Genomic DNA, 27,904 nt, shown 5'->3' with positions numbered 1-27,904 from the left:
CGCTTCCCATTTCGCCTTGAGCTCGTTCAGTTCGGGGGTAGCAAAGGAGGATATGTCATTGTATAGGATGGAAGTGCATTTGGTTGGAATATACGCTGGTAGGATGTTACGCTCTATGGGGGTGTAGTCCGGTACCCTTGTGTCTGCTGTTAAGTGGGTTCTTAAGGCATGGGCCAGTTGTATGTAATGATACCGTTCCGTATTCGGGATCTGGGATTGTAACTGCAAATCTTCAAATGAGGTCAGTTTCCCATCTGTGAGCATATCCCCCACTCTCGTGACCCCTGCTTTCACCCAGTTGGGCCATGGCTCAAGATTCCGGGATGCAGCTAGGTTATTATTTTGCCAAAGAGGTTGTGCGATGGTAACTTTATTGTCCCACCCAATGAACTGGTGTGCTTGTCTCCAGACCATAGTGAAGTGTGTTGTGGTTGTGGGTGGGGGAGTTCTCGGAAGGGGTTGATAAAGGAGGGTCAGTGGATCTGCGTTTTGTATAGTAGCTATCTCAGCGCGTATGTGAGGTAGGTCTCGATTTCCGTGGAGAAGATCATTAATCACAGCCAGTTGTGATGCCCAATAGTAAGTTTGGAGACGGGGGACTCCCACTCCTCCCTCCAAGATCGATCTCTGGAGTGTGGTTAGCGCTATTCGTGGTTGACCTCCCCCCCCATATAAGGTCTCTAAGAAGTGTCTCTACTTGGAGAAACTCTGAATCTGGAATTCTGTGTGGGGCATTCTGAAGGATGACAAGGAATCTGGGAAGGGTCATCATTTTAAAGAGTGCCGCTCTACCCATAAGAGTCAGGGGGAGAAGTTTCCAGTGTTGGACATCGATAATGAACCGGTCTGTGATCGGTCGGAGATTGTGTTCTACATAGCTTTTAAAACCTCGGATATCCAGATTCCCAGGTATCGAAAGCCTTGTCGTTCAACACGGTACGGGCACTCCTGGGGGATGGCCTGCTCTCCGCCCTTTACAGGAAAAAAAGACTGATTTATCCCAGTTGATTCTGAGTCCGCAAAATTTACCAAAGCGGACGAGCAGCTGTGTTACGATGGGGCAGGACCGAGGCGGGTCTCCCAGGTATATAAGGAGATCGTCTGCGTAGAGAGATGTACGATCCTCATAGCCCTCTGGCCAACTAAACCCTGTACAGGCAGTATTTTGGCGAAGCCAAATAGCAAGCGGTTCGATTGCAAGGGCAAACAGAAGGGGGGAGAGCGGGCATCCCTGCCGCGTACCTCGGCCCAAAGGGAAGGATCGAGAGGACCATCCATTTACTTTCACCTCCGCCTGGATGTTGGTATAGAGTAATTGTACCCATCCCAGAAAGGCTTCTCCGAATCCCATACGGCGCATGATCTCCCAAAGGCTGTCCCATCGAATTGAATCGAATGCCTTTTCGAAATCGATTGCCAGCAGGGCCAAAGGTCCGACTATAATCGGAGATCTCTCCATTGCCAGATGGAGAAGGCGTAGATTCATCCGGGTCGATTTGTGGGTCATAAATTCACATTGGTCCGGGTGAATCAGGGTGGATGCAACCAGTTGTAATCGGTTCGCTAGGAGCTTTGCGAGGACCTTGGCCTCCCCGTTAATCAGTGATATAGGTCTATAGGAAGCACATTTGTGTGGAGGTTTGTCAGGTTTAGGTATGACCACGATGGTAGCCTTACACAGGTCTGGTGGGAGAGTCCCTTGTTCCCGGGCGGCAAGAAACATTCTGTGCAGGGGAGCCGCCATTTTGTCTGCCCCTAGCTTTTGCCAGGTTTCAACAGGGAATCCGTTCGGGCCCGGCGTCTTCCCCGGTTGGAGCTGAGATAGCGCCTCTGAAATCTCGGCCTCTGATGAGGCAGAATCCAAATGTTCCCTTGACTGCACAGAGAGCGTCGGCAGCGTTACCCCATCTAAGAGGGAGGGGTCTAGCGGAGAGGCTGGGGCTCGGTAGAGGTCTGCATAGAACATCGAGAAGGCCTCAGCAATCTCAGCGTCTGAGTGATAGCTGTCGCCCTGTGGTGTAACTATTTCCCGGACATGGCGTTGTCCTTCGTCTCTGTTCTGCAGCCCGGCGAGCAGTTTGCCTGCCTTGTCCCCCAGCTCATATACCCTCGCTTTAGCCTGCCAATGGGCCTGCTTCGCGTCATCCATCGCTCTGTTCCGAAGGCGCTCTTGGGCCCGCTGGAGGGATCGATGAGTTTCAGACGTGGGATCAGAAATGTGTTTAGCCTCCCAGTCGCTCACCTCCTTCTCGGCCTCCAGTATCTTTTGGAGCCGGGCGTTCCTTCTATGTGTCGTCCAGGAGAGAATCTCACCCCTGAGCACTGTTTTATATGCCTCCCATAATGTCACGGGGTTGTCTACCGATTCCTCATTAATTTCGAAGTATTCGGCGGATACTTTCTCTAGGCGATCTATCATCTCTGGGAACCCTAGGTAGTAGCTATTAAGTCTCCACGTTCTAGGGGGAAGGGCGCCCTGCATACAATTTCCATCGAAAGCGGTGAGTGGTCCGAGATGCCCCTAGGAAGCAGTTCTGCGGACATTGCCCTGTAGAGGTCGGTGTGTGGTAGAAGGAAATAGTCCAGTCTGGACATAGAACCGTGGGCATCAGAGTGAAACGAATATTCCCTAACATCAGGGTGTAGCTCCCTCCACACATCTCGAAGCCCAAGAGCAGATGTAAAGTTGGCTAATCTGGTAGGGGTGTCTGGGTTACGATTCCGGAGGTGGGAGTGGTCAGTGTTGTTGTTCATGGTGTCGTTGAAATCCCCCCCTAGGATGTACGTGTCAGGGTGATGTTTCCCTATAAGGGTGGTGAGGTCATCCAGTAATTCCTGACTAACACATGACCGGGTGGAGAATAAATCGCGGCAATTGCAACCCTCTGACCCCAGATCATTCCCAAAATGAACACGTATCGGCCCCTGGGATCTTGTTCTACGGTTTGTTGAATAAATGGTATACGTTTGTGTATCAGAATGAGGGTGCCCCTGGAGCCCATTGTGTACCCCGCATGAAAGGCAAGGCGATAGTTGGTTCTCTGAAAAAAGGCACAGTTTACCCCAGCCAAGTGGGTTTCTGTCAGGAGGGCCACATCAGGGGAATGTTTATTTAGGAATTGCATGATAAGGCGCCGTTTGATTCCTGACCCCATCCCATTCACATTCCAAGTGAGGAGTTTCAAGGATTTAGTGTGCTGCATGAGGGATGTGCGAGTTTGTGTATAGGACATTTACTACGTATGATGGGGATTTTCAGGGTATAGCGATCCATAAGAGATGGCGGTATACTTCTCGCCTGTACTAAGGAAGCAGAGTTGCCTTGTGGAGTAGTGCAAGACGTCCCTAATAAGGGACAGTGATTAGTTCGGCCCATGAGCAAGTGGCAGTCCTGAAATGACCAACAAAATTTTGAACTTTCCCAACTCACCCCCAACCTATACTCCACCCCAACACGAAGTACCTGTCGCCCAAACATGCTGATCCTTCAACTTAAGGTGTCAGCTCAAAAACCAGACCCTTGGATAGGGTCGAAACAAGCAAGAAAGAGAGAGGGCGGGGGAGGAAGAGAGGTCTGACCAGGGGAGAGAGATCAGATCTTTCACCAGAGTTCCCACGTTTGCGCCCATTGTCGACATCTTCCATGGTGGGTAGATAATGTGTCAAGATCGGAGGCGCGGGCAGTGCATGGGCGTGTGCCCCGGCAGAGTTCTTAGGTCCTTTAGTAGGGGACTATAGTTTGTTCATTCCTCTTCTTATTGTGCCGCTGGCTCCAGGATCTCCTGTCCCCCCCGTTCTGGGTGTCTCCTCGGGGAGGCCCGCCCAGGTCCGGCTCGGGGTCGTCCTCTCGGTCTCCTTGGTCTTGCAGTCCAATCGCCTTCTATGTGAGCCTCTGCCCACCTCCAGGCCTTCTGTAGGTCGTTGAAGTGGACAGTAGTACCCTTATGGTAAATCTTAAGTTGGGCCGGGAAGAGCAGGCCGTATTTTACATTCATTTGAGCAAGTTGTTTCTTGAGTGGTTCAAAGGATTGTCGTGCCCGCTGCACTTCTCGGGTATAGTCCGGGAAGAAGGCGATTCGGGAGCCGTTATGGGTGATCGTCCCTTGTGAGCGTGACAGTTGCAGGAGGGCATCCCTGTCGCGGTAGTTAAGCAAGCGAGCAATGATAGTCCGGGGCGGAGCGCCCGGGAGTGGTTTGCCTGAAGGTATCCTATGAGCCCTCTCCACTGAGAAGAATTTTGAAAAGGATTGGGGCTCGAAGATGTCCACGAGCCACTGTTCCAGGAACAATTCCATGCATTGCCCCACTTCCCCCTCCGGCAGGCCCAGGATGCGAACGTTGTTGCAGCGGGACCTTCCCTCCTCATCATCCACTCTCGATTCCAGGGCTCTCAGGCGGTTTAAGGCTTGTGACAGCTGACTATTGATCCCGGCGATGCTGTCCTCCGTTTCGGAGATGTGGTGTTCCGCCTCTCCTGTTCTGGAAGTCAACATATGTAGATCGTGGCGCAGGAAGGAGACATCCGCCGCCATACTGTCTATTTTGGTCTCCATGGAGGAGCGAGAGTTGCCGATGGCCGCCATTACGTCCCGTAAGGAGAGGGAGTCATCTCCCATGGGGGAGTTTGGTCGTGCTGTTGGGTCCGCCGGGGCCGGGGTGGTAGCGACGGCAAACTGATCCATGCTGCTCTGTGTAGATGGTTTCTTCTGTCTGTCCTTCCCCATATTTTCGGGAGTCGTGGAGTGTCTGCTACGATGGGGCAGGTATTGTTGTATATACGCAGTTGGAGTGGTCGTACCCACCAGGTGTGCAGAGTGGTGGCCGCGCAGCGGGTCAGGTGGAGGGCTGTGAGTTCCAAGAGCCTCCTCCACTAAGGCCTGGGGTTTATATGGCGAGAGTACTTTGAGGACTAGGGCCCTTTACTGGGCCTTCACAATACACGCGGACCTCCGGCGCTTCTAGCTGTCCACCCAGACAGGTGGTGGTCCCCCTTTCGCTTCTGGTGCGATCCGGGCCTCAGCAGGCACCCGTTAGCAAGGTTCGATCAGAGGGGGAGAGGGGGGGGCCTCACTTACTTCTGACACGGCCCAGTCGCTGCTGTCTTCCGCCGTCCAGGGGAGGGGGGGGTGTTGCGGCGTGGTGCCCCAAGTAGATACGAATCAGGAGGTAGAAGCCACACACCACCGGGATCCCAGGAGGGCCGTTATTTCTTCCCCCACCTCTCTCGCAGATCGGGTCCGTCTGGGCGCCTTCCGGGTGTCAGCGGGACTCGGCCAGTGGATAGTGTCGGGTCCCTGTCGGGTCCCGCGGTCCCCGCGCGCAGCCTCCCGCCCGCGGGAGAAGAAGAGAGGATGGTCACGGGCGTCCGTCTCACTTTCTACTCCGTGCTCCACCGTGTCAGGTCGTCTCGGGCCTCTCACTCGGTCGGAGGAAGTCCGCCCTCGGACACCGGCGGCCATCTTGGTCGCGTAGCTCTGCTGCCGGGCCTCGGCAAATGTGGATTTGTCTCCGTCGTCTGGGTTGATAGGTGCCACAACCTCCGTCAACCCGAGCCCACAGCTTCACGGGCTCGGTCGCAGTGTTTATACCGCACGAAAACCCCAGGAATCAGGATGAAAATGCAGGATTGTTTCGGCGCTTACGGGAGCTCACTCGGCTCACATCCGCATCGTTCGCGCGCTGGCCACGCCCCCCTGCGCTGCTGAATTTTGATGCAGCTTAAGCCGTCGTAAGAGGTAAAGCGGCTGAGCCAAAGCCAAGTAAAGTGAATTACAATAGTCGGCTCCACTCGGCACAAGTGAGGCAACCACAGTAGCATATAGACTAGAAGGAATAAAAGGGAAGGACTTTCTGTAAAACCTTCAATTTAAAGTGCCCGGCCTGGCAAACATCTGCCACCTGAGCATAGAGGCATCCAGATATGTGGGATGCAAGTTTGCTTGTGAGTAGTTGCAGTTTCGCAGGCCTGTGTAGAGGACTATACGTGCATGCACAAACAGAATGCATTTGTAATATGGAAGAAACTGTCCAGGTATTCTCCGCAAAGCACTTGGGGGAGGGCTATGCATACATGTGTTTGGGAGGCAATGTGCGCTTGAGGGTTCCTATGTCCACACGTGCTGGTGTGTATTGAGGCTCTTTGCGTGCATTTCTGTGGTGGCTGTGCATGTGGGGTGATATGTATGCATCGGTGTTTGCAGGCCAGAAGTCCTATAGGAAAATGAAGTAGGGACTCATTAACATAAGAAATGGGAAGTTACGTCACAGGAAGGGAAAGTCTTAAAGCGAGATATGCAAAGTTCATTCCATTGGCCTTTCCTAATCGAAGAAACTGCATAAGCCAAATGAGCATTTGCTTTTAAAGAATTAAGCCATAAACAGTAACCTGATAAAGGAAATGTTCCTACAACATTTCAGCGAATTTATACATTGGCCAGCAGTTTTTGATCCCAAGAATGCTTGCATACGTTAAGCACAGTTACTTCTGAAAAAGTTAAGCACAGTTACTTCTGAAAAAAACAATCAGCTGTGTGGTGGAATAGAGGTTTTGACTCGAAAGTTAAGTCTTTGAGACTTTGGCACTTGATGGAATTAACAAGAATTGAGGATTTCTTTAACCAGCTGCAAAAACACTGAACAACCCCTTTACCAACGCGGTTTGCAACAGTCCAAATCCACAGAAAAATGGAAGAGAAGAACAAGTTACTTTCTTACCTGGTAACGTTCTTTCGATGGGATGGTCCGACGACGTATTCCATATCTATGACAGGTAAAGTCCACAGCTGTGCTGCTTCGGAAAATCTTCGGCGTCTGCGTCCTGCGTCGATGACGTCGTCCCCGAGGACCTCCTCCGACGGCCGAAGTCACCCGATGTGATAAGTAGGACGCACGACACCCATAGCCTCAGTTGTAGTTTTTTCCCCCAGAACGTGTGCCACCAGTTTTCTGCCAGTCAGACATACAAGGCCTTGCGGAACGCAAGCTGCAATCGCGAAAGAAATTCTGCAGCGGGGAAGGTAGGGAGGGAGCGATATGGAATACGTCGTCGGACCATCCCATCGAAAGAACGTTACCAGGTAAGAAAGTAACTTGTTCTTCGAGGGGATTGGGTCCTCCGACATATTCCATATCTCTGACAGACTCCCAAAGCAGTACCAAGCAAGGAGGTGGGAAAAGAATTTAGAACACAAATTTAGCATGCCCAATCAAATTGCAGGAATAAAGGACTGCCTTGCCAAAGGCCAGATCCTGCCCTCGGATGGAATCGAGGAAGTAGTGCCGTACAAAAGTATGTACTGAAGCCCAGGTGGCTGCATCACAGATGTGACAAATAGGAACATCCCTCTGCAGGGCAGTAGACGCAGCCCTGGTAGAATGGGCCCACAAGCCAGCAGGAGGGTCCTTAACCGCCAAGCGGTAACACTCGGAGATAGCTAAAATAATCCAACGAGACAAAGTCTGTTTCGTCACAGCTTGTCCCAAATGCTTTCCAGCCTAACCAATGAAAAGTTGATCATCCACTCTGACCCGGGACATGCGCGAAATATAAAAGCTCAACGCTCTCCTAGGATCAAGCCTATGGCGCCTCTCCTCTTCCTTACCAGGATGTGGAGGAGGATAGAAAGCCGGAAGAACAACCTTCTGGCTCAAATGAAATTCCGAAACCACCTTCGGAAGAAAAGAAGGACGAACTCCAAGGACAACCCTGTCCTTATGAAACACAGTGAAGGGTGGCTTAACTGAAAGTGCAAGAATGCAAAGGCTCAAACGGAGCACCCATAAGAAACTTAAGAACAAGGTTCAAATCCCAACCGGGCACCAGAAAAGGTGACGGAGGGAACACATTAGTGAGCCCTTTCAAAAACTGAGAAATTAAAAGGAATCTTAAAATAGGAACATTCTTCAGACGAGCGCTTAAATATGGACAGCGCCGCCGGGTAACCTTTAATGGTCCCCACTTGCAAGCCCCTGTGGGCCAAGGAAAGCAAAAAAGACAGAACCATGGGAATGTCACATTCAAAAGGATCCACATTCTTAACTCTGCACCAGTCGCAGAACTTTATCCAACGACAACGGTACAGACACTTTGTTGCCGGCCGTCTGGCCGAGAGCAACACCTCCATCACGTCTTCAAGGAGGTCCCAATCCTTATACCTCAACCTTTCAGAAGCCAAGCGTGAAGGTTGAGGGATCTGACCTCTGGATGGAGAACCTGACCCCCCTCCCGTGAGAGCAGATTGTCTCGGTAGGGAAGAAGACGTGGAGGGCAGATGGACAAGTCGCAAAGGTCAGGGTACCACGTCCTCCGGGCCCACGCCGGAGCAATGAAGATCATCCGGGAACCGAACCTCCGCAGTACTTGCGGGATGACGGGGACTGGAGGAAACACGTACAGCAGTGGGAATGACCACTCCACCACGAATGCGTCTGCTAGAGCTCCTTTTGGAGGAAATTCCCGCGAGCAGAACCTTTCGCACTTCCAGTTGACACTGGAGGCAAAGAGATCCACTTGAGGGGTCCCCCAAAGGGCGAAGATCTCCAGGAGAATCTCCTGAGCCAGCTCCCACTCATGAGAGATCGTGCTCTGCCTGCTCAGAGCGTCGGCCGTCTCGTTGTCGTCTCCGGCCAGATGAACAGCCGAGATCGAAACTTCCTGCTGGATGGCCCAGAACTCGAGCTGCATCGCCTCCCTGCACAGAGGAAGTGACCCTGCCCCCCCCTTTTTATTGAGGTAGTGCATGGCCACCGTGTTGTCTGTTAGAATCAGGACACTCTTTCCTCGTACAGTCGGCAGAAAAGCCTTCAGGGCAAGCCTGACGGCCCTCAGCTCCAACAGATGGATATGGAGTCTGGACTCCGACGGAGACCAACGACCGTTGACTGTCAACTCGTTGGCATGAGCTCCCCATCCCGTGAGGGATGCGTCCGTCACGATCGTCACCTCTGGCTAGGGCAGCCAAAATGGGGCCCCCTTCATCAGATTGCCTTCGACGGCCCACCACAGAAGGTCCTGGGCGACCGAGGGCGGCACGTGAACAGGGTCAGACAGCCTGCCGGAAGACAGACCACTGGAGCTTGAGTGCCCACTGCAAAGATCTCATCCGCAGACGAGCCTCTGGCACCAAAAGAATGCAGGATGCCATGAGGCCGAGCAGTCTCAAGAACTCGGGACGCTGGGAGATTCTGGGCAAGTTGAAACTTGTGCACCATCTGCTGAATGTGAGGAGCCCTCACTTGGGGAGGAAAACACTGCCCCAGGGTTGTGTCGAGCACTGCTCCGATGTACTGGAGCCGCTGCGTTCGTGTCAAATGGGGCTTCTTTAAATTGAGGGAGAAGCCCAGCTTGTGAAGGGAGTGGGAGGTGACGGATAGATGATCCAGGACTTGCTCGGGAGAGCTCCCCCTGATCAACCAATCGTCCAGGTAGGGGTAGACGTGAATCCCACCTTTCATGAGATACGCTGCCACCACCACCATGAACTTGGTGAAAACCCTTGGGGCGGAGGTCAATCCGAACGGCAGGACCCGAAACTGGAAGTGCGAGTCGTCCACCGCGAACCTCAGGTGGTACTTGTGCTTGGGATGGATCGGCACATGGAAGTAAGCGTCTTTGAGGTCGAGAGACACCAACCAGTCCTGAAGTTGAAGGGCCTGCAGGACTTGAGAGAGAGTAACCATCTTGAACTTGTCCTTCCAGAGGAGTTTGTTCAAACCGTGCAAGTCCATAAGGGGTCTCAATCCCCCGTCTTTCTTGGAAATCAAAAAATAAGGGGAATACCATCCCTTGTTCCTCTCCGCTACAGGCACCAGTTCTATGGCGCCTTTCTCCAGCAGGGCTTGAATTTCCTGCGCAAGGAGCGGATCCGGACTCTTCAAAGAGAGGTTCCCAGGTGGATTGTCGTGAGGCCTCTGCCAAAAAGGAAGACAGTAGCCGTGGGTTATGATCTCCAGAACCCACACATCTGAAGTAATGGCTTGCCACTCTACAAGATGCGGCGCCAGCCTTCCCCCAACCGGCGAACCATGGGACCTGGCCTCATGACTGAGTGGTAGCGGCTGCGGCGTTGCCTGAGGGCAAAGAGGCAACTGCCCGAGCGGCCTTGGCACCTCGAGTATCCTTGTTTCCACCTATGGCGCTCTTATGGTGGCCTCTTTGACTGCTAGCTCCTCTCGCTTTTCTGAAGGACAAGTAATAGGGAAAGGAACCTCCCCTCCATTGCTGTCCCCTAGGACGAAAAGGCGGAGGTTGTCGAACTGCAGCGCCCAATGACTTCGGTGCAGCTTTGAAGGCCTGCAACCTCTCAAGGCTCTCGTCAGCCTTGCTGCCAAACAGATGTTCACCGTCAAAGGGCATGTTGAGGAGCCGGACTGCACATCAGGAGCGAACCCAGACTTCCGCAACCACGCAAACCTGCGCATTACGGTGCTCGCCGCCATGGACCGGCTGACACAATCTGCCATGTCCAAACCCGACTGAACGGCCTCACACATGACATCCTTGCCATCCTGAACCATAGCAAGGAAACCATCCCGTTCGTCCCCTTCAGGAATATGTTCAGCCGCTAATGCAACACAGTTCCACAGAGTGTGTGTGAAACGAGACAAGGCACATATGGAGTTGGCTGCCTGAAGCACCATACCCCCTGAAGAAAACACTTTCTTCGCCCAGCCGTCAAAACGTTTGTCGTCCCTATCCGGAGGGATAGTAGGATACGACGCCTGCTTTGCCGGGGCCGTAGCCACCTGCACCACCAAACTCTCCGGAGTGGGGTGCCTGGACAAGTAGCAGGAGTCGCTACTGGCTGGACGGTATTTTCGCGACAAAGACTTGCCCACTGCAGGGAGACTCTACGGAGCAGTCCAAGCCGCCGCCACCCTTCTCTGCAGAGCCATATGAAACGGCAATACCGGGTCAGTGGGGGTCCAAGATCAAGGATGTCCGTGAGATCATCCTGAACGAACTCCCCTGGGGGAGCCGACCAATCCAAGTACTCGGTGACCCGAGACATAAGGCGCCGATATGAAGAATCGGCATGAGTGCCAGGCTCTGGCCTACAAAACTCCACATCCGGAGAGGTGTCAAGTCCACTGGTATCATGCAGTGACTGCCTCAGGTCATCAAACTGGCTATGGCCCGAGATAAGCTCATCTGGTACCATAACCGGAACTAAGCCTTCATCAGAGCCTTCATCACCCTCTGAAATGTACTCCAGGCGGTGAGAGGAAGACATCTAGGGACCAAAGCTGTGCCTGACCTTAGCCAGAGCCTTTCTAGGGGCTAACCCCGTCCCACGGGGCATCTCCGACACCACCGCCTCGAAAGGCGTCGAGGGCGCCGAACGAGTCTGCGCCGGCGTTGACAGAAATGGTGTCGACATCAGCTGCAGCGCCGTCAGCATCGACGGCGTCGACACAGGCCTCGAAGCCGGAGCTCCGAGCGTGTCCCTCGACGACCAAGGCGCCGACAGCGTCGACGACCCCCTCGGAGGCACAGCCTCGAGAGAAATCGTCGACGACCTTGGTGCCACAGGCGTCAACGTCTTCTTTGAAGACGCCACAGGATCACGTGGTCTCGAGCACGTCGAGGACCGGGACCTGGAACGGGCATGGCGAGAACGGCTACCCTTGTCCGAGCGGGACCTCTCCCGCGAGCCGTGCCGACCACCCGAGCCAGAAGGCGTACGAGCGGTGTCTCTCGACTGGTGCCGACCGACCCCACTCGGAGGCGCGGATGGACCGGTGCCCTGCGATTCAAGAATCGCTAGCAACTGCTTCCCGAAGGAAGCCCATTCCTCCGGTGTTGCTTGCATGGTGGGATAAGCGACCCGCCGACGGGCGGAGTCCTCAGAAGAGGACAGGGAAGGCGACCGATGCCAGCGCTTCCGGGTATGCCTCGAAGAGGCGGAGGAGTGGCGAGACCGACTCCTGGAAGGAGACCCACTGGACTTCCGACGATGACGCGGAGAGTCGTCTCTCGAGTCATCCGTCGAAAGCCCTGCAGACCTCTACTGCCGGGGCTTAGACACCCGACCTACCGACAGCTTCTTCTTGCGTTCCCGCAAGGCCTTGGCCGTGAGCGACTGGCAGTCGACACAGTCGTCCGTATCATGGGCCTCCCCGAGGCACCAGAGGCAGGCGTCGTGCGAGTCCGTGACCGACATCTTGGACCCACAGTCCCCACATTTCTTGAAGCCCGGACGCGGGGTTGAAGACGAAGTAGACATCGCTACAAACAGGTCTTCACAAAAACCGAACAGGTTCAACGAACCGAAAAGAAAACAGCAAACTCCAAAGAGTCGAGGCGTACCGAGATTCACGAAGCAAACACGTTCACTGAAAAAACGGAACTGAGGCTATGGGCATCGTGCGTCCTACTTATCACATCGGGTGAAGTTGGCCGTCGGAGGAGGTCCTCGGGGACGGCGCATCGATGTCATCAACGCAGGATGCAGACGCCGAAGATTTTCCGAAGCAGCACAGCTGTGGACATTACCTATCATAGATCTGGAATACGTCGGAGGACCCAATCCCCTCTAATATCTTTTTTGTATACAATCTAGGGATAGATGGCTGTACAGAGTTAAATTGGGCATCCTGTGGTTACAGCGGCATAACAGCGATTCCACATTTAGAAATACCAGCAAACCAAGAATTTTCTCTCAAAACAATTACTGTGACCAACTAAATCAAAACGTGCCAAGGGCTTATTAGAGCAGCTGTGAAGATTTGAATTAAAATGGAAACTTTTTAATACTACTTTTGTTTAAAGGGCTTTGACTGTATGTGGCTGACTGACAGTACACGTGAAGTATTGCCTGCATAGCAATCACTCAACATGAGGAGTTTCACATTTGTTTTGGCCACATTTGCATGCGCTCTAGAAGGTAAGTTGCTAGCCTCATAATTACGACTGCTGGGATCGCACTCGTACATAAGTGTTTGGTTGTGTACCTGGCTTTAGCACGGACCATAGCGGAACATGCAGCGACCCTCAACTAAAGGAAGCGTGCTATCCTTTTTCAACTCGGTGACTTCCAAAGCGGATATTGTCCACCCTCTGTCCATGCAAGTGTACACTCGATTTGAGTTCTGGTTCTTTGCATGTGTTAATGTGCTGGATAATTAAGAGTTCGGATTTGTAGATGGTTCTTGGCAGGCGTGGGTGTTTGTGCATTTGCCCATGCTGGCCTGTGGGAAAGGCTCTATTTGTATGTGCTGGTGCGTGTGTGTTTGTACAGTGTAAATTAAGGAGTCCATGTGCATGCTTAAGTGGTGGCTATGTGCGAGTGTACGCATGTTGGTGAGCATTTTTTATGCATGTGGGGGTACGAGTGCCCATGTGCTCTAGCTGGCCTGTGTAGAAGGATCAGTGTGTGAAAGCATGCTTGATTTGTGCAAACGTGTTGGTGCTCTGTGTGAATGAGCAAGAGGAGGGATTGACGTGTGTGTGTATGTGAAGAATGGCCATGTGAGCACATTGCTATTTTTAGGGTATTTGGGTGCTAGCTGGTGTGGGACTGGGCGGGTGCCTTTGGAGTACACTATATGAGTTTCCGCAAGTGTGTTGTGCTTTAAGGACACTACGAAGCACATGTGGGTGTTTTATGATGTTCTTGAATTTGGGCTGGTGTGCATGGAGATCACAGTATGGTGGTTGCTGTCCTTGCGGGATGTATTTGGATTCATGAATCATTTAAATGAAAAGCGCTATGCAACGAAACACAGTCTAAAGGATGCAGTATATGGTACATGAGTATATTCAGGCCAGCAACATCTACAAATGGTGTCCTTTGAGAAAAGTATACACAGCGTGAGTGAACAAGCAATTTGTTGTATATAATGCATCGATCGCTAGTTATTGGCAGCTACAATGGAGGGGAACACTTAGCTCCTTTCTGTTGTCTGCTTGAAGTTAGAAGTTGGCATTATGCCAACACTTTGGCATGTTGGCAGCAGAATATCTTTCGAGGCAGATAAGATGCAGCTTTAGGTTCTTTTGGAGGCATGGAGTGAGGTCACTGCTCCAATCTCAAAGTGGTTGGTGTTTGCAAGTGGGTAGCTGTTAGCTAAGATTTTCACAGAACTGGTAAATCTTCTTGACCTCGGTCAACCCCAGAACTTTTGCTTCACTAGTGGGATATTTTTCCTTAATACCTCAGTGAGCGGAAACCTTTTTCCACACTCACATAATCTTTAACTCTTTTTATGGGTGTCATTTTTAAGACTCTCCATAGTGTCTTTTTAAAGTTATCCTCTAACAACTTATTGGCAATAAGGGCCTGTTGTTGCTGGGTTGCCCTAGGGGCTGCCCTTTAACTTTCTTTTTCTAACCTTGAGAGAACTACAGTTCCCAAGAGTAGAAAGGATCTTTAGATCCCTTTTACATTTTGTTAAGTGAAACCAGCACACCCCACCCTATGTGGAGTGCTGGGGAGATACAATGCATCCCCTTTCCCATTAAAACCTTAACAATTCTGTTACAGTGACAAGCTTACCTTCAATGGCTGGCAGCAGTGATACCTTGTATTAATTTGGTGCACCTTTACCGCGGGCTGTGATCACAGCTGCAGTAAAGGCACCTCTGGGTGCTCATTTTACCAAAATGGCCCGTTCTTCTTTTTTCGCCATTTCAGTGTTTGTTGTAGTTTCTTGTTCCTTCCCCTGATATCCAGGGTGGGAAATTCCTTTGTGTTATTTTTATCTTCGGCGGGAGTCCCCTAAACTCCCTGCCCAGGCTCCAGTCTGTCTGTGAGGGCAGGAAGCGAGGGAGGAGTCCAAATCACCACAGCTCTTTGTCTTACATCTTTCCTGAATGGGGACAAATCCCGGTGGGAGGCTTGCTGCCCTGATTGGACAACCAGACCGCCCCTCCTTGAAAAATGCAGGGAGAGAATGCAGAATTTGTGTTGCAATTCCTGATAAATACTGCAAACCTGGAAGCTGAAGAGTAGTCGACCACTGGAACTTAAACCGAAGAGGATGCCGAAGGAAAAGCGGCGGAAATGAATTCCAGCGACCAGAGAACCTGATGTGTAACCCGAGCCTGCTGCAGCCCTTACTTCCAATCTACCTGGGGCCTCCGAAAACAACGACCCTGACCCAGAGCCTGGTGCAACCACTAGACTCAAGAAGACCTGCAGTTCAAGCCATCCCATGCGTTGCTGCGACCTTGCATTGCAATACCCCAATACCCTGGTACCTCGAGCCACTGTGCGGTGCACGGTTTTCCAAATTCCAAATCTCGCTGAAACTTCGTGGGCATCCCAGTGGATCTCCAGAGACACAAATCGAGTTCAAAAAGTCCCCTCACCAGAGTGTTGGACCTTTAAAACGACAAGCATTGAACCACGATTTTCTGTCTTCTTCTCTGCTCCTTGAAAAGGTGCCAAATCTGCAGAACCGCATTCAGCCGTGAGGGAAACCTTGCCTAGAGCCTTCTACATCAATCTCTGCTGCAAAGTTCCTTCGCAGGTCTTGTTTTCAGTCACCACAACAAGGAATCAACTGACCGGGTATTTGGCTGCAGATCCCGAAGGCCTCCTGCTGCAATATCTTCAATGATGAGGTACTGTGTTCGCTTGGGAATGTACTTAACTGAAGCCTCTTAGGATTTATGTGTAGCTGTGGGGTGTTTTCTGTCATTGGGAGGTCCCTTGTCCAGTGCACCCAGTCCCACTGCTAGAATCCTGCTAGGGTGTCTTCTGCGAAGCCCCTGGACCCTCTTCTAACCCTTGAAGTAAAGTACTCACCTGTTTTCCCAGTTTTCCTAAGGAACTCTGACTTTTGCTACTAAAGAACCGATTCTGACACTGTCGGTTGGTCACTGGTTCCTAGTGACCCCCCTTCTGCCACTGAGAACACTCATGCTCCAAGAACCAGGGAAAGACTTTTGACGGGATTGGGACTTCTGCCTAGAAAAGAAATCAAGTGTTTAAAAGTTACTTACTTGTAAAATGTTGGGTGGTAACTGAAACTCTAAGAGTGAACAGTTACAAAAGTTCTTACTTATCTAGAATGTGTGATGCGCTATTCTTAAAAGTATGGTTAAAATCTTTTCTTCCTTAGAAACTGTTTTGCCATTCTAATAGAAAATAGATGTCAAGGTATTTTACTCTCCTGTGATTAGGTTGTGCCTCTTTACAAAAGTAATGCGTTGGTTTCACCAGATTATTCCTGCAGGATAATTGTATGAGTGTTCACCAACTGGGTCGTGCTTCCCCTGACTTGCTGCTAGCCTGTCCACAATAAGTCTGCATTTGGTTGTTGCCTACCTAGAATCATTCAGTAAAGTGTAACATTGGGTTTTACTTTCCCTGTGCTATTAACCTGGACAGCTTGTGAGATATAAAAAGTATATGGGTTTTACTTCCCTTCAGTTAGCTGTGTGCCATCCAAAAATAAGTTACCAGAGTTACAGCTTATCTCTATCTGTGTTTCGCTGACCCCAAAAGCACCTGTAATTGAATATTACATCCTTAGGTTTTACTCACATAGTATAATTGTGTGTTATCACAAAAGTAGTTATAGGTTTTTACTGCACCTGGAATAAGTGTTCCACTATTCCCAAAAAGTATATTGTCCAGGTGACTGATTATGTGATTTGTACTGAGAGTCATTGTACAACTGGTAGGGTCTAGTGCCCTTGCATTAATGAAAGTAATTGTGAAAGTAACCATTGGTTTTTACTCCCCAAGAATAGGTGTGACCTATACTGAATGTGTATGAAAAGGTTTGACTTCCGTAGAACTACTGTTAGGTGTTCCAAGTAAGGTCTATGCTTTGGTCTGTGCACCTTCAAGCATAATGTTGTGTTTTTATAATTGTGATTTCATATAATGTGTTAGTACTTACTTATCTCCTAGAATTATCTGGGCCTACCTGTATTTAAATAAATCCTTTATTCTTACAAAGTGTTTCAGTGTTTCTTTGGACCATTTGTATTACAATGTCACTTGTACTGCAGTGACGTAACACAAAATGTGGGCCCCCCCCCTGCAAGCCCTGCTGAGGGTCCCCCTCTCCCACCCAACTGCACACTGGGCCCCCCACTGCACATGGGCAGTACTGATTCTACAGCCCTCTCTCCCTCAATAGGTAAGCCTGGATGCTCTGTCTACGCTGCCATGTACTCAGGTGGTACAGCCTTATACAAAGAGTGGAGTCTTATACTGCCTCAGTTGAATGGTTTTGAAGAAGTTGGTAGCACTAACTGTCCTAACAGTAGCCAACGAACAAGGCAGCCCTAAATCGCAAAGTGGGTGGGAGAAAGGGATTATGGACAATGAGTAAATGCAGGGCTTGGGATCCAGGAGGCGAACTTGAGTACCTGTCTTTGCTGCGTTGAACATGAGGCAACAGACAGCCATTGAGCAGCAGTTGGAGCAGACAGTGCGTGAGAGAGGAAGGAGCTGAGTTCTTGGCTGTCATCAGTTTATTGTTCGAAGGTCAATGCAGGAGACAGAGTTGAACATGTATGACAAAGTGTGCATGCCCCCCTCCCTCTGCTGGTAAAAGAAAAGGCCATGCCCCTGGATTCCACTCCCTACCTCTTCAAGTGGTCCAGAAGAAACAGGAAGGTCACTAGGTTAGGCTCCGGAAGTGATAGCAGCAGGTTCAGCATGCAGCTCTCCTTTGCAACTGGGTCTGAAAGAACTATTGAGGGAGAAGGATAGTGCATTAAATTATTGTGGGTCCAAGAACAACTGTAATCTGGGTACTCAAAAATAAAAAGAGGCTTTAATCAGAGTGCCCAGCCTTCAGTTATGGGTTCTGCCCTTGCCACTACCCCTGAAATTAAACCCAGTCAATCCCACTACCATCTCTCACACCCCATCAAACACCACGCATTAAAAAACACACACTCCATCCAACCCCTCAACCACACACACCAGACCGTACCCTCCACACACTTTCCATTAGGCCGCTCACATGGGACATGCACACACGCCATCCCTCTCACCCTGTAAGACCAATTTCATTTTTATTTTAAAAGATATATAAAACACATGGCCTTAGCCAAAATACCTCCAAGTGCTGTTTAAAAGATCAAAGCCACTGCAAGAACAAATGGATAATAACCAAAAGAAAAAGGAAACCCTGTAGCAAAGAATCTCATATATAAGACCTAAATAAGAGAGAATGCTTTCTAACCTTTGCAGAAAGACAGTAAGGATAGTTGTAACTGTACAGCCACTTGAAGGGAGATACACATGGGATTTGATAAACCACTACAAAATGTGCTGCAATGTTTTGGCCTTTTAAAAAATAAGGGCTTACAATCCTAGAAATGTGCTATTGTATATGGATCGTGGTCCTGAAGATGACCAAGTTTTTGGCTAGATATTCAGGAATGCCACGGGGTACAACCTTGTATTTGTATTTTGTATTTTATTTATTTGTAGTGCGCACCTTGCCCCAGGGCATCTGGGCGCATGTTTTGCAGGGCGGTTACAGATTACAACACAGATCTATTTTACTTTTTTTTACATTTTGTTTACATTTTGCACAAATAAACCAGCGAATAAGAGCATAGGATAGAGAGAACAAAAACCAAGCGGTCAAAGTATACATAGTGGACAGACTGTGAACAGTACATAGCCTGTTCGCAGATAACAGGATTGAGAACTGTAAAGGCTTATAATGAGGTGGCCAAGGCATCCAGATCGTGTAGCCACAATTTGGTTTTCGATTTGAAAGAGTGGGTGTATGGAACATTTCGAAGAGCATTGGGTAGGGTGTTCCAGAGTTTAGCCGCAAGGACTGAGAAGCTCGAGCCTCCGGCGGTCTTCAGTTTGAAGCTAGGAATAGTCAGTGTGTGAGCCTGAGCAGATCTCAAGGGTCTGATTGCTGTATGTTGAGTAGAGCGTGTGGATAAGTATGCAGGGGCTGCGCTGTTCTGAGCCTTGTGGGTTAGGATGAGTGCTTTGAGAGATATGCAATGAGTGACGGCTAACCAGTGCATGTTGCGTCTAGTGTTGGAGATGTGAGAACGCCTGGGGACGTTGAGGGCTGCCCTTATAGCACTGTTCTGGGTAAATTGGAGTTTGTCAAGGTTACTTTGGCTGGTCCCTAGGTTGCAGTAGTCTATTTTGGACAGGATGAGGGTCCTGGCAAGGATTAGGCAGTTGTCCGAGGTCAGGAAGGGGCGGCATGCTGTGATCAGTTTGCAAGTATAAAATGACGCTGAGACTACTGCATTGGTTTGTCTATTGAGGGACAGCGTGGAGTCTAAGTATATTCCAAGTGTTTTAGTGACATTGGAGACTTTGATATCATTCCCATCAATATAGAACGATTTGTATTTGGGGTCAAGTTTAGTAAGTTTGGGTTGAGAGCCTAGGATGAGTAATGGATGTGCCATCCATGCCTGGATGACAGTGTAGACTGCATGGAGTGCTTTAGCATCGGTTACATAGTCTCCCCTGATAGGGATGAGTATCTAGGTGTCATCCGCATAGTTAGTGTAGGAGACACCCAGATAGCCAAGTATATCAAAGAGCGGTTTAGTAAACACATTGTAGAGAGTGGGGTATACACAAGATCCTTGTGGGACTCCACATGGGACGTGAGCTGGGTCGGCTGCGGCTAAGGAGGAGAAGACCCTCATGGTTCTGTTTGCCAGGAAAGAGCTAATCCAGGAAGTGGCTGCAACTGAAAAGTGAGCTGCAATCTTGAGATGATGGCAGAGGATTTGGTGATCAACCAAATCGAAGGCTGCTGAAAGATCAAGGAGGAGCAGGAGCGCCTGTTTGCCCTTGTCTTTCAGATCCTCGATTTGGGTTTTCAGATCAATTAAGGCTGTCTCTGTGCCGTGTCTGGGACGGAATCCGGATTGTCTAAGCCCTAGTAGACTGTTGGTTTCGAGGTAGTCCTGGATTTGCAGATAAGCCGCTCGATCCAGGATTTTGAGTAGGTATGGCACCTTGGTGATGGGCCTGTAGTTGGAAGGGTTGCTGGGATCGGGATTAGGTTTTTTGATTAAGGGGATGACCCACGCATCCTTGAGGTTGTCAGGTACAGTGCCCGATTCGAAGGAGGCATTGATGAAAGAGGTAATGAATGGGGCTAGGTCGTGTGCTGCTTCTTTTATGACCGGTGCAGGGCAGGCATCCCCTTGGCAGTGGAGGGCTTAAGCTTCATGATAATATTTTCAACTTCCTTGATGGTAAGGGATGTGAAGCTAAAAGGTTTGAAGGAGTGATTAGGTGAGGGGATATTGTAAGACGGGGGAGTACCCGTTGCGTCAGAAAGGTGGCTTTTTTTGGTATTAATTTTGGCTTGGAGCAATGCAATTTTGTCCAATAGTGCCTTTTGAATGTTAGAACACCACTCAGTGTCGGGGGTGCACGTGTCAAGCGGGGCAACTGGAGACTCTAGTTCCTTGAGGATCTTGAAGAGTTCCTTAGTATTTGATTGGGTTTGTGCAATCCTTTTGTTGTACACTTCCTTTTTAGCAGCTACAATGGCCTCTTTGTAGGTCAGGGAAGCTGTGGTAAGGTTATTTCTATTAACTAGAGAAGGTGAGCATTTCCAAAGTGCTTCAGCTTTTCTTTATTCTTTCCGCAGATTACGTAAAACAGGGGTGAACCAGGAATTAAGGTGGTGGCGAGGTTTTTGTTTGCGCAATTTGATCGGGGCAATGGTGTTGAGGGCTTTTAGCATAACACGGTTGTATCTATTAGAACGGTAGGGTCCGTGCAAGTGGAGGACGCCGCGTTCAGTAGAGGGAGGATAAGTGGGATTAATTTCTCGGCTGTGATATCCTCCTTGTTACGTGTGTAAGTAGGAGAGGCAAGGGTGGGTTTATCGGTGGGAGGAATGGAGTTAATGGAGAATAATATTTTGTGATGATCAGACCAGGCGCATGGTGACACAGAAGTTATGTTAAGGGCACAATTCATGTCTGCGATCCAATCAAGAGTGCGACCCTAGATAGGAGTAGGCTCGCTAATGTGTTGTGTAAGGCCAAAGTCGGCTAGAACACTTGCTAATTCAATGGCTTTAGCGTCAGTAGAGTCCTGGTAACCTAGGTTGAGGTCTCCCATGATGATGATTTGCGAGTTGGGCCTGGTGCTCGTAGCAAGGATGGATGAAATGTCCTCCACGAATGAGGATGTGGGGGCGGGGGGCCTGTAGATGAGATGTACTGTGGCGGTGTGGTTAGGTGAAATCGGTAGTTTGATAGAGAGAAGTTCCGCTCATGGCAGGCGCAGGTTGTTGACCAGTCTGAGGTTGAGTGAGCTCTTAAATATGAAGGCTAATCCTCCCCCTATTTTGATTGGTGTCCCCGTCACACCTGAGAATGGAATAGTTGTTAGGGATGGCCAAGGTCAAGGCAGGGCCAGAAGAGCCTGCAATATCAACTGCATGCGCGGGGACGGAGCGTGCGTTGATGAGCGCACCTTTAAGTTTAGAGGCTGTGTTGGTATTGTGTGCAAGGAATGCAGAATCAATTTTAGAGGTTGGGGGTAGGCAGTAGTTATGTTATTGCTAGAGTTGGAGGTTTTGTCAATAGCAGGGTTGTTTAGGTGGTAGGACCAGTGATGGCATCTAGAGGCTAATCTTTGGTTTCTAACTGAGGTTGCACATGGTTGACTAAAACTTGAAGATTGGCTGGGTGGTTGGTGACGCAGGCGCGAGCCGAGCCTGGAGTTTCTAGTGAGAATAGGGCATGGTTGATTAGGGGTAGGTTTGAAGGAGAAATGTAACAACCATAGAGCTGGGGCATTTAGGTAGGGATTGTGACCTGTCATGCTGAAGGTGAGCAGTACTTCATGCAGTGAGGTTGTGCGGGATGTGGGGGGAGAGTGCAGCGTGGTCCTGGATGGTAATGGGGAGGAGCGGCGCCCAAGTTAGGGTCTGAAGGGTGAGCAGTAAGTATGTGGTGATGTGTATAGTAGGCAGATGTGCGTACTGTAGTGTACTTGCAAGTGATGAGGAGTGGTGTGTGTACCAAGAGTACAACGCATTTTAGGGGCCAAGTCAATGGTTGTGTGGAATCGAGATAGGCCGGAGCAGTCGACCTAGACAGGGGTCAGTACGCTGGCCGGGAAAATGCGGCAGGATGCAGACCTTAACGGCAAAGATGGACTATCTTATAGTGGAACCTCAAGAGAAGGCCAGTGCAGGCTTCGAAAGATGGAGTTATAAGACTGGAGTCTCTAATGAAGCCACATGTCACTCATGGCTGCTTTATGGCGCACTGCTTTCAAGGCCAAAAAAAGAGTTTGGGGAGACCAGCAAGTACTGAATGGCCCAGGCAAAGTAACAAAAGCCAGGGATTGGATGAGGGGGCAGAATCCATGGCTGAAGATGGATGTAGCCGTTTCTTCTGCAGATAGTTAATCAATTCCCTGATTTGACAAAGGCTTGAACCTGAAATTTTGATATAAATTCTGAGTATGTTGAAACACAAGTATCTCGATGTTAGCAACTGTACCTGCCATGTTCAACCTTCTGTGGTGCTGTTGTGTCCCAAGATGATATTCTCGTGTACGGGGAGAATACGAATAAAATGATTATGCTTTGGAGCATAACACAGAGTATTATCTGCCAGTGGATTGATGCTTAGATATGGGAAGTGCAAGGTGGACTGCTTCGGGCATATTATTGCAAGAGCAGATACTAGGCCAGAGGTTAAATCACGCAAGGCCATAGAGGAGACACTCAGTCCCCCATTGATGTGCTATAGGTCAAGTCTTTTGCACATAACCTGGAACCACTAAGGTGCCTCTTAAAGAAGGGAGTAAGGTTTAAATGGAGCGATGAGATGGAACATTGTTTTAATGGGATAAAGGTCGTTAGAGATTCATGGCTTCCTTGTAAATTGGCCTTCTATGTTGAGTGTGGACACTAGTGCCTATGGGTTAGGTACTACCTGGAGTCAGCGTATTGGTGGTTTGTGGAAATGGTGCTTTGTCCTTCTAGGACTTTGACCTGAAGTGAGCCAGATTATTCCATAATTGAGCGGGAAGCCCTGGTGTGTGTGTGTGTGTGTGTGCGCGCTGTTGAACATTTCAGGATGCAGCTTTTGCCTCTGGCCAACCCATGCAACATTCTCTTTTTGGCCTTTCGTTCTTTACTTAAGGCTCTTTGTTTATGTAACTTTCCATTTGTAGACTAAACTCTGATCCCATTCCTAGCAATAGGTCTCTGTGGCTTTCCTGTCTCAGATCATTATAATATAACTTAGCAACTGCTTTAAATCGTTTCACAGCTTTTGATTCAATGAAGAGGAACACTGGTTTGCTAACTGTATTCTCCCTCCCCCGCAAATCCTCTAATTCTATAGATCAAGCAAGTGAATATACCACGGCTATCTGCCGTTTATGGACAATTCAGAGCTACACGTCGAGCTATTCAATGGAAGACCATTATCTAAGTCCCAGGAGTGTTAAACTAGGTGTAAAAACGTTGTTTAAAAGGCATACGTCTGGCTTCGCAACGCTTAGAACACTCAAATCGGCATTTTAGTTTTTTTTTGCTGGTAGGCTGATCAAGGGCACACAATGAAACTACCAAATCACCCTGCGCCATACACCCCACAGGCAAAAAATAATAATATATGTTGGCATAAATGCATAGTTTCTTATGCAATCTGCCTGTCTTTACACCTGCCATGCCTCCTGCAAGCGTACACTGCGCAGGCACTTGACGTCTTTGAATTATGAAGTGCACAAATTAGAGTTGGAAGATTGAACACACATTTTTTGTACTTCATAGAGCAAATTATGAAAATCACACAGAGGCGGACACCAAGGTGCAGTTGCGGTCCCTAATGTGCAATTTACACATCCTATATAATTATCCTCTATGACTGAATGCCGAAATGATTCACAATATTCTTTTACTTGTTTATTGTGAATTCATTTACGTCTTTCATTTATAGTTTGGTGTAATCGGTTACAAAATGTGGACATTTAATTAACGCAAATGAGAAGATACTTAACAGTAATGTTCTTTCTATAGATTTTTCTTCCGCAGAATCCTCATCAGCTAGATATCCTCTCCAGCGTCAGCTGCTCGGAAACCTTTTCGACAGGGGGTTTAGTATGCCTTGATATTGACCGTCGACTCCTCTTGACTCGACCGTGTCACTCGACGGCTCTGTACGCCACATCGGCCGTCCATATATTATGTCACTATGCCCCCCACGTACCTTAATTTCCCACCTTTTTCCCCCCTCAGCTCAGCAGCCGTGGAGGAAGAATCCATAGGATTCAGCTTAAAAAGAGCCCAAAAACTTTTTAGGTTAAGGAACTGAAACGCACTGTATGTCATAGACAGACCGTACAAATACAGCAAGGCATCAAAGTGTGCCTAACACCTAATCACCATAACCTCTTCCCATTAGAAGAAGACAATCAGATATAGACAGCAGACCACATTCATAGTGGGCCGGACAGGAGGGTGATGAGGAATCTACGGGAGAAGAATTCATAGAAAGAATATTATTGGTAAGTAATTTCTCCTACAATGGATTGCATTCTCCTGCAGATTCCTCATCAGACAGACTCCCAAAGCAGCACAGAATGCAGAGGCAGGATGAAAGTCTTCCAGCAAACAAGCTCTGCAACACTTCTCTGCTGAAACGAGAGTCCGAGCCACGTGCCACATCCAAGCAATAATGCTTGGTGAACGTGTGGAGCGACGGCCACATCGCTTCTCGACATATTTTCTTCACTGGCACACCCCTCTGAAATGCGGATGATGCTGGCACACCCCTGGTGGAATGTGCTCTGATGCCTGGTGGCAGATATTTACCTGCTCTCCGATAACACTCTGCAATTCAGCGAGTTATCCACCAAGAGATTTTCTGCTTGGACACAGCCAGACCTTCGCTGGACGGAGAGAAAGCCAAAAAGAGTTAGTCATTGCGCCCAAATTCCGCTGTCCTATCCACATAAAAGCTGAGTGCCCTCTCCAGCCTGTGTAGCCTCTCCTCATCCTGAGAAGGATGCAGAGAAGGATTAAACACTGGCAAATAAATGCTCTGCGACATGTGAAATTCAGAAACCACTTTAGGCAGAAATTTAGGACGCACATTGAGTAAAGCTTTGCCCTTGAAGAATAACGAGAAATGTGCCTGCAGCTCACTTACACATCTTGTTGACGTGATCGACACCAGGTAAGCCATTTTCAGGCTAAGTAGCCTGATAGGACATGTATGCATAGGCTCAAACAGAGCAGCCATCAAGAATGTCAAAACCAAGTTTAGGTCCCAGTCCGGAACCAAATATGGAGTAGGCGGAAAACCTATTAACAAGGAACTGGGTCAATACTGGGACCGTGAAGAAGGATCCTTGATCTGGAGACCTATTGAAAACAGACAAAGCTGCCAAATAGCCCTTGACTGTGCCTATCTGAAGACCTGTAGAGGCCATTGACAGAAGGAACTCCCATCACTGTAGCGGTGGGACAAGCGCTAGGGTCTAGCCTGCATTCCATACTCCGCGCCTCAAATCATCTCCATCTGCACACTGAGGCCATGTTTCAATACCTTTATTAAACTTTTAAGTTAAAGGCCTAATTTTCCCTATCACTAAAGGGAATACCCTACCTTTCTAAGGAAACTAAAGGTGCCCGTCAGTTGTTAGAAAGTCCAAAGTAAAAATGTCCTCCGTCCAAACTAACAACCTGACCCTACCACTAAATTTAACCAACTTAAATAGGCCAAGAGAATGTATCATCTTCGTCTGGTCTTTTCTTTGTTTTCCAATAGGCTAATTTACAGTCTCTCTCTATGGTAGATATATTTCTCGACCTCATCTCCCTGAATAAATTCTTGTAATTCTTTAAGAATAGTCTTGGCTTTTGTATTTTCTGTGGTTCCATATTTACAGTAACTTCCCTTCAGGTCTTGTTTACACTTGTCATTACTCGTAGTCCCTTTCATCTCTTTACAATCAGGCTTTGCTGAGTTGGGTTTTTCTTAACCCCTTTTTAGGCTTTCTTCATCATAACCTCGCTCTCTTACAATGGCTCTCCTTTTATCTTGTTCATTCAAGATTGTTGTATCCTGTTTCTCATTAAATATTCTTATGTTAGACATGCTCCAGTCTTCAATTCGTTATATGGTTTCTTTCTTTCCTCCCAGGTCTTTGCTTGTTCCCCTCCTGGGTTGCTTAACACCCCACTGTTGCAGGTTTCTCACTTCTTTTCTTAACTGGTGTCTCTAATGTTATCGCGTCCTTAGGACTGGGACGAGAGTATCTATATAATATTTGTGTTATTCATACTGGCTTACAATTCCAATTACAAAGTCTTAGTGTTAGTTTCTCGTCCTTATGACTGGGACGATTTTCTCTCCTTGTAAAATAACCCTCTTCCCTTACTGGATTATCAGTTACGAGTTTATTCTGGTTTATACCCTAGCTGCCTCCCGCTTCTCCCAGTTCCCCTGGTATCTGGCAGGGCTCGGCTCTCGCTCAGGTGTGCTTTCTCGTTCCTCTCGCTCGTCAGATTCTCGTTCCTCGATGGGTTATGGCTCTGCAATCGTGCTGGAGGTCGCAAGCTTTCCACGCTTCCCTTACCAGCAATCTCTGCATCGTTCTTTTGGCGTCCTGCCACCATGCTGTGCTTGTGGTCATACCATCACCAGACAGCTCGTTCCTCTATCCTTCCTCACAATGCGTTTCTCGCATGGATACATGTCAGGCCTTCAGCGTCTTGTACTGGCGTACTCTGCCTCCATGAAAGTTGCGGGCTCCATCTCCACAAGGCATAATGTCAGGAGGCTTCCCCTACGCTGCAGGTTCTCTCCTCTCTCTCCTACTCGTCCCAGTTAAATATACATTCCTGACCAACTCATCCACAGGGCGTTCCCCTTGGACCCTGGTTGGGGAAACTTGGATGCAAAGTATGCGCATCACGCATTTTGCTTTGTTGCAAACAAGTCTAGAGGTGGATTCCCCCATTGGATGAAGATCTTGTTTAAAATACCTTTGTGACTTTGCCACTTGTGTTCTGCGGGCAGTAGTAGACCTCTGATTAGTGTGTCTGCGAGCACTGAGTTCCCCTTGAACATGTGAGACTAGGAACATGTTTCGTTTGAGCAACCACTTCCAAATCTTTGGGGACAACTTGGACAGAGTGTGTTCCTCCCTGTTTGCTTAGATACAAAATGGCAGTGGTACTGTCTGTGTGGACTTGCACTGTTTGTCCGAGTAGGTGTTGTTGAAATGCTTGTAGTGCTTTGAGGACTGCTAGCAATTCTAGCATGTTTATGTGGCTTTTGGCTGTTGCCTGTGTCCACACGCCGCATGCAGTATGATGAAGGTAATGAGCTCCCCATCCAAAGAGTGAGGCGTCTTTTGTGAGTGGCTTGTACTGGTGGTTTGCGGAAAAAAGGTTTTCCTTTTAACATGTTATCTTTTGTCCACCAGCATAGAGCTTGTACTAAGGTTAGTGAAACAACCACTAGATCGTCCCACTGACCGCTTGCCTGATCCCATTGTTTCGCTATCCACTCTTGCATTGGGCGCATTTGCAGCCGCGCGTGTGGAACAAGGTAAATGCAAGAAGCCATCAACCCGAGCAGGTACACTTACTTGCGGGTGGTTATCTTGCGACCGGCTATGTATTGAGGTACCTTAAATAACATGTTCTGTACTTTCGTTTGAGGAGAAGACTAGTTCCTCTTGAGCCTTTATAATTGCACCCAGGAATTGTTTTACCTGACTGGGGACGGGACTTTAATTTTTCTCGTTGATGGAGAACCCTAATTGGAACAACAGATTGATTGTTCTTTTGGTGTTGAGTTTTCATATTTGGGGTGCCTCTCCTGTTATTAGCCAATCGTCCAGCTAAGAGTACACTGGGATTGATTCTCTGCGTAGGTGTGCTGCCACTACTGCTGATACTTTTACAAACACCCTTGGAGCTGGTGAGATGCCGAAGGAGAATA

General features: G+C 49.0%; 2 protein-coding genes across 3 annotated transcripts in view; one reads left to right on the top strand and one right to left on the bottom strand.

Moving 5' to 3' along the window:
• The window catches only part of BCR (BCR activator of RhoGEF and GTPase), a 684,728-nt gene that overhangs the window by 49,542 nt on the left and 607,282 nt on the right, over positions 1-27,904 (bottom strand). For both annotated transcript variants that reach the window (XM_069619855.1, XM_069619856.1), the window contains exon 21: positions 17,547-17,652. In XM_069619855.1, the coding sequence (XP_069475956.1) occupies positions 17,547-17,652 (106 nt within the window). The remainder of the gene's footprint in view (positions 1-17,546; positions 17,653-27,904) is intronic.
• The window catches only part of LOC138492584 (E3 SUMO-protein ligase ZBED1-like), a 417,476-nt gene that overhangs the window by 347,093 nt on the left and 42,479 nt on the right, over positions 1-27,904 (top strand). The window lies entirely within an intron of this gene.

Source organism: Ambystoma mexicanum, chromosome 10 (assembly GCF_040938575.1).
Source record: "Ambystoma mexicanum isolate Mex_15411 chromosome 10, UKY_AmexF1_1, whole genome shotgun sequence".
Taxonomy (NCBI): domain Eukaryota; kingdom Metazoa; phylum Chordata; class Amphibia; order Caudata; family Ambystomatidae; genus Ambystoma; species Ambystoma mexicanum.
Note: the sequence above shows the minus strand (reverse complement) of the source record. Positions and strands in the feature narration are given on the sequence as shown.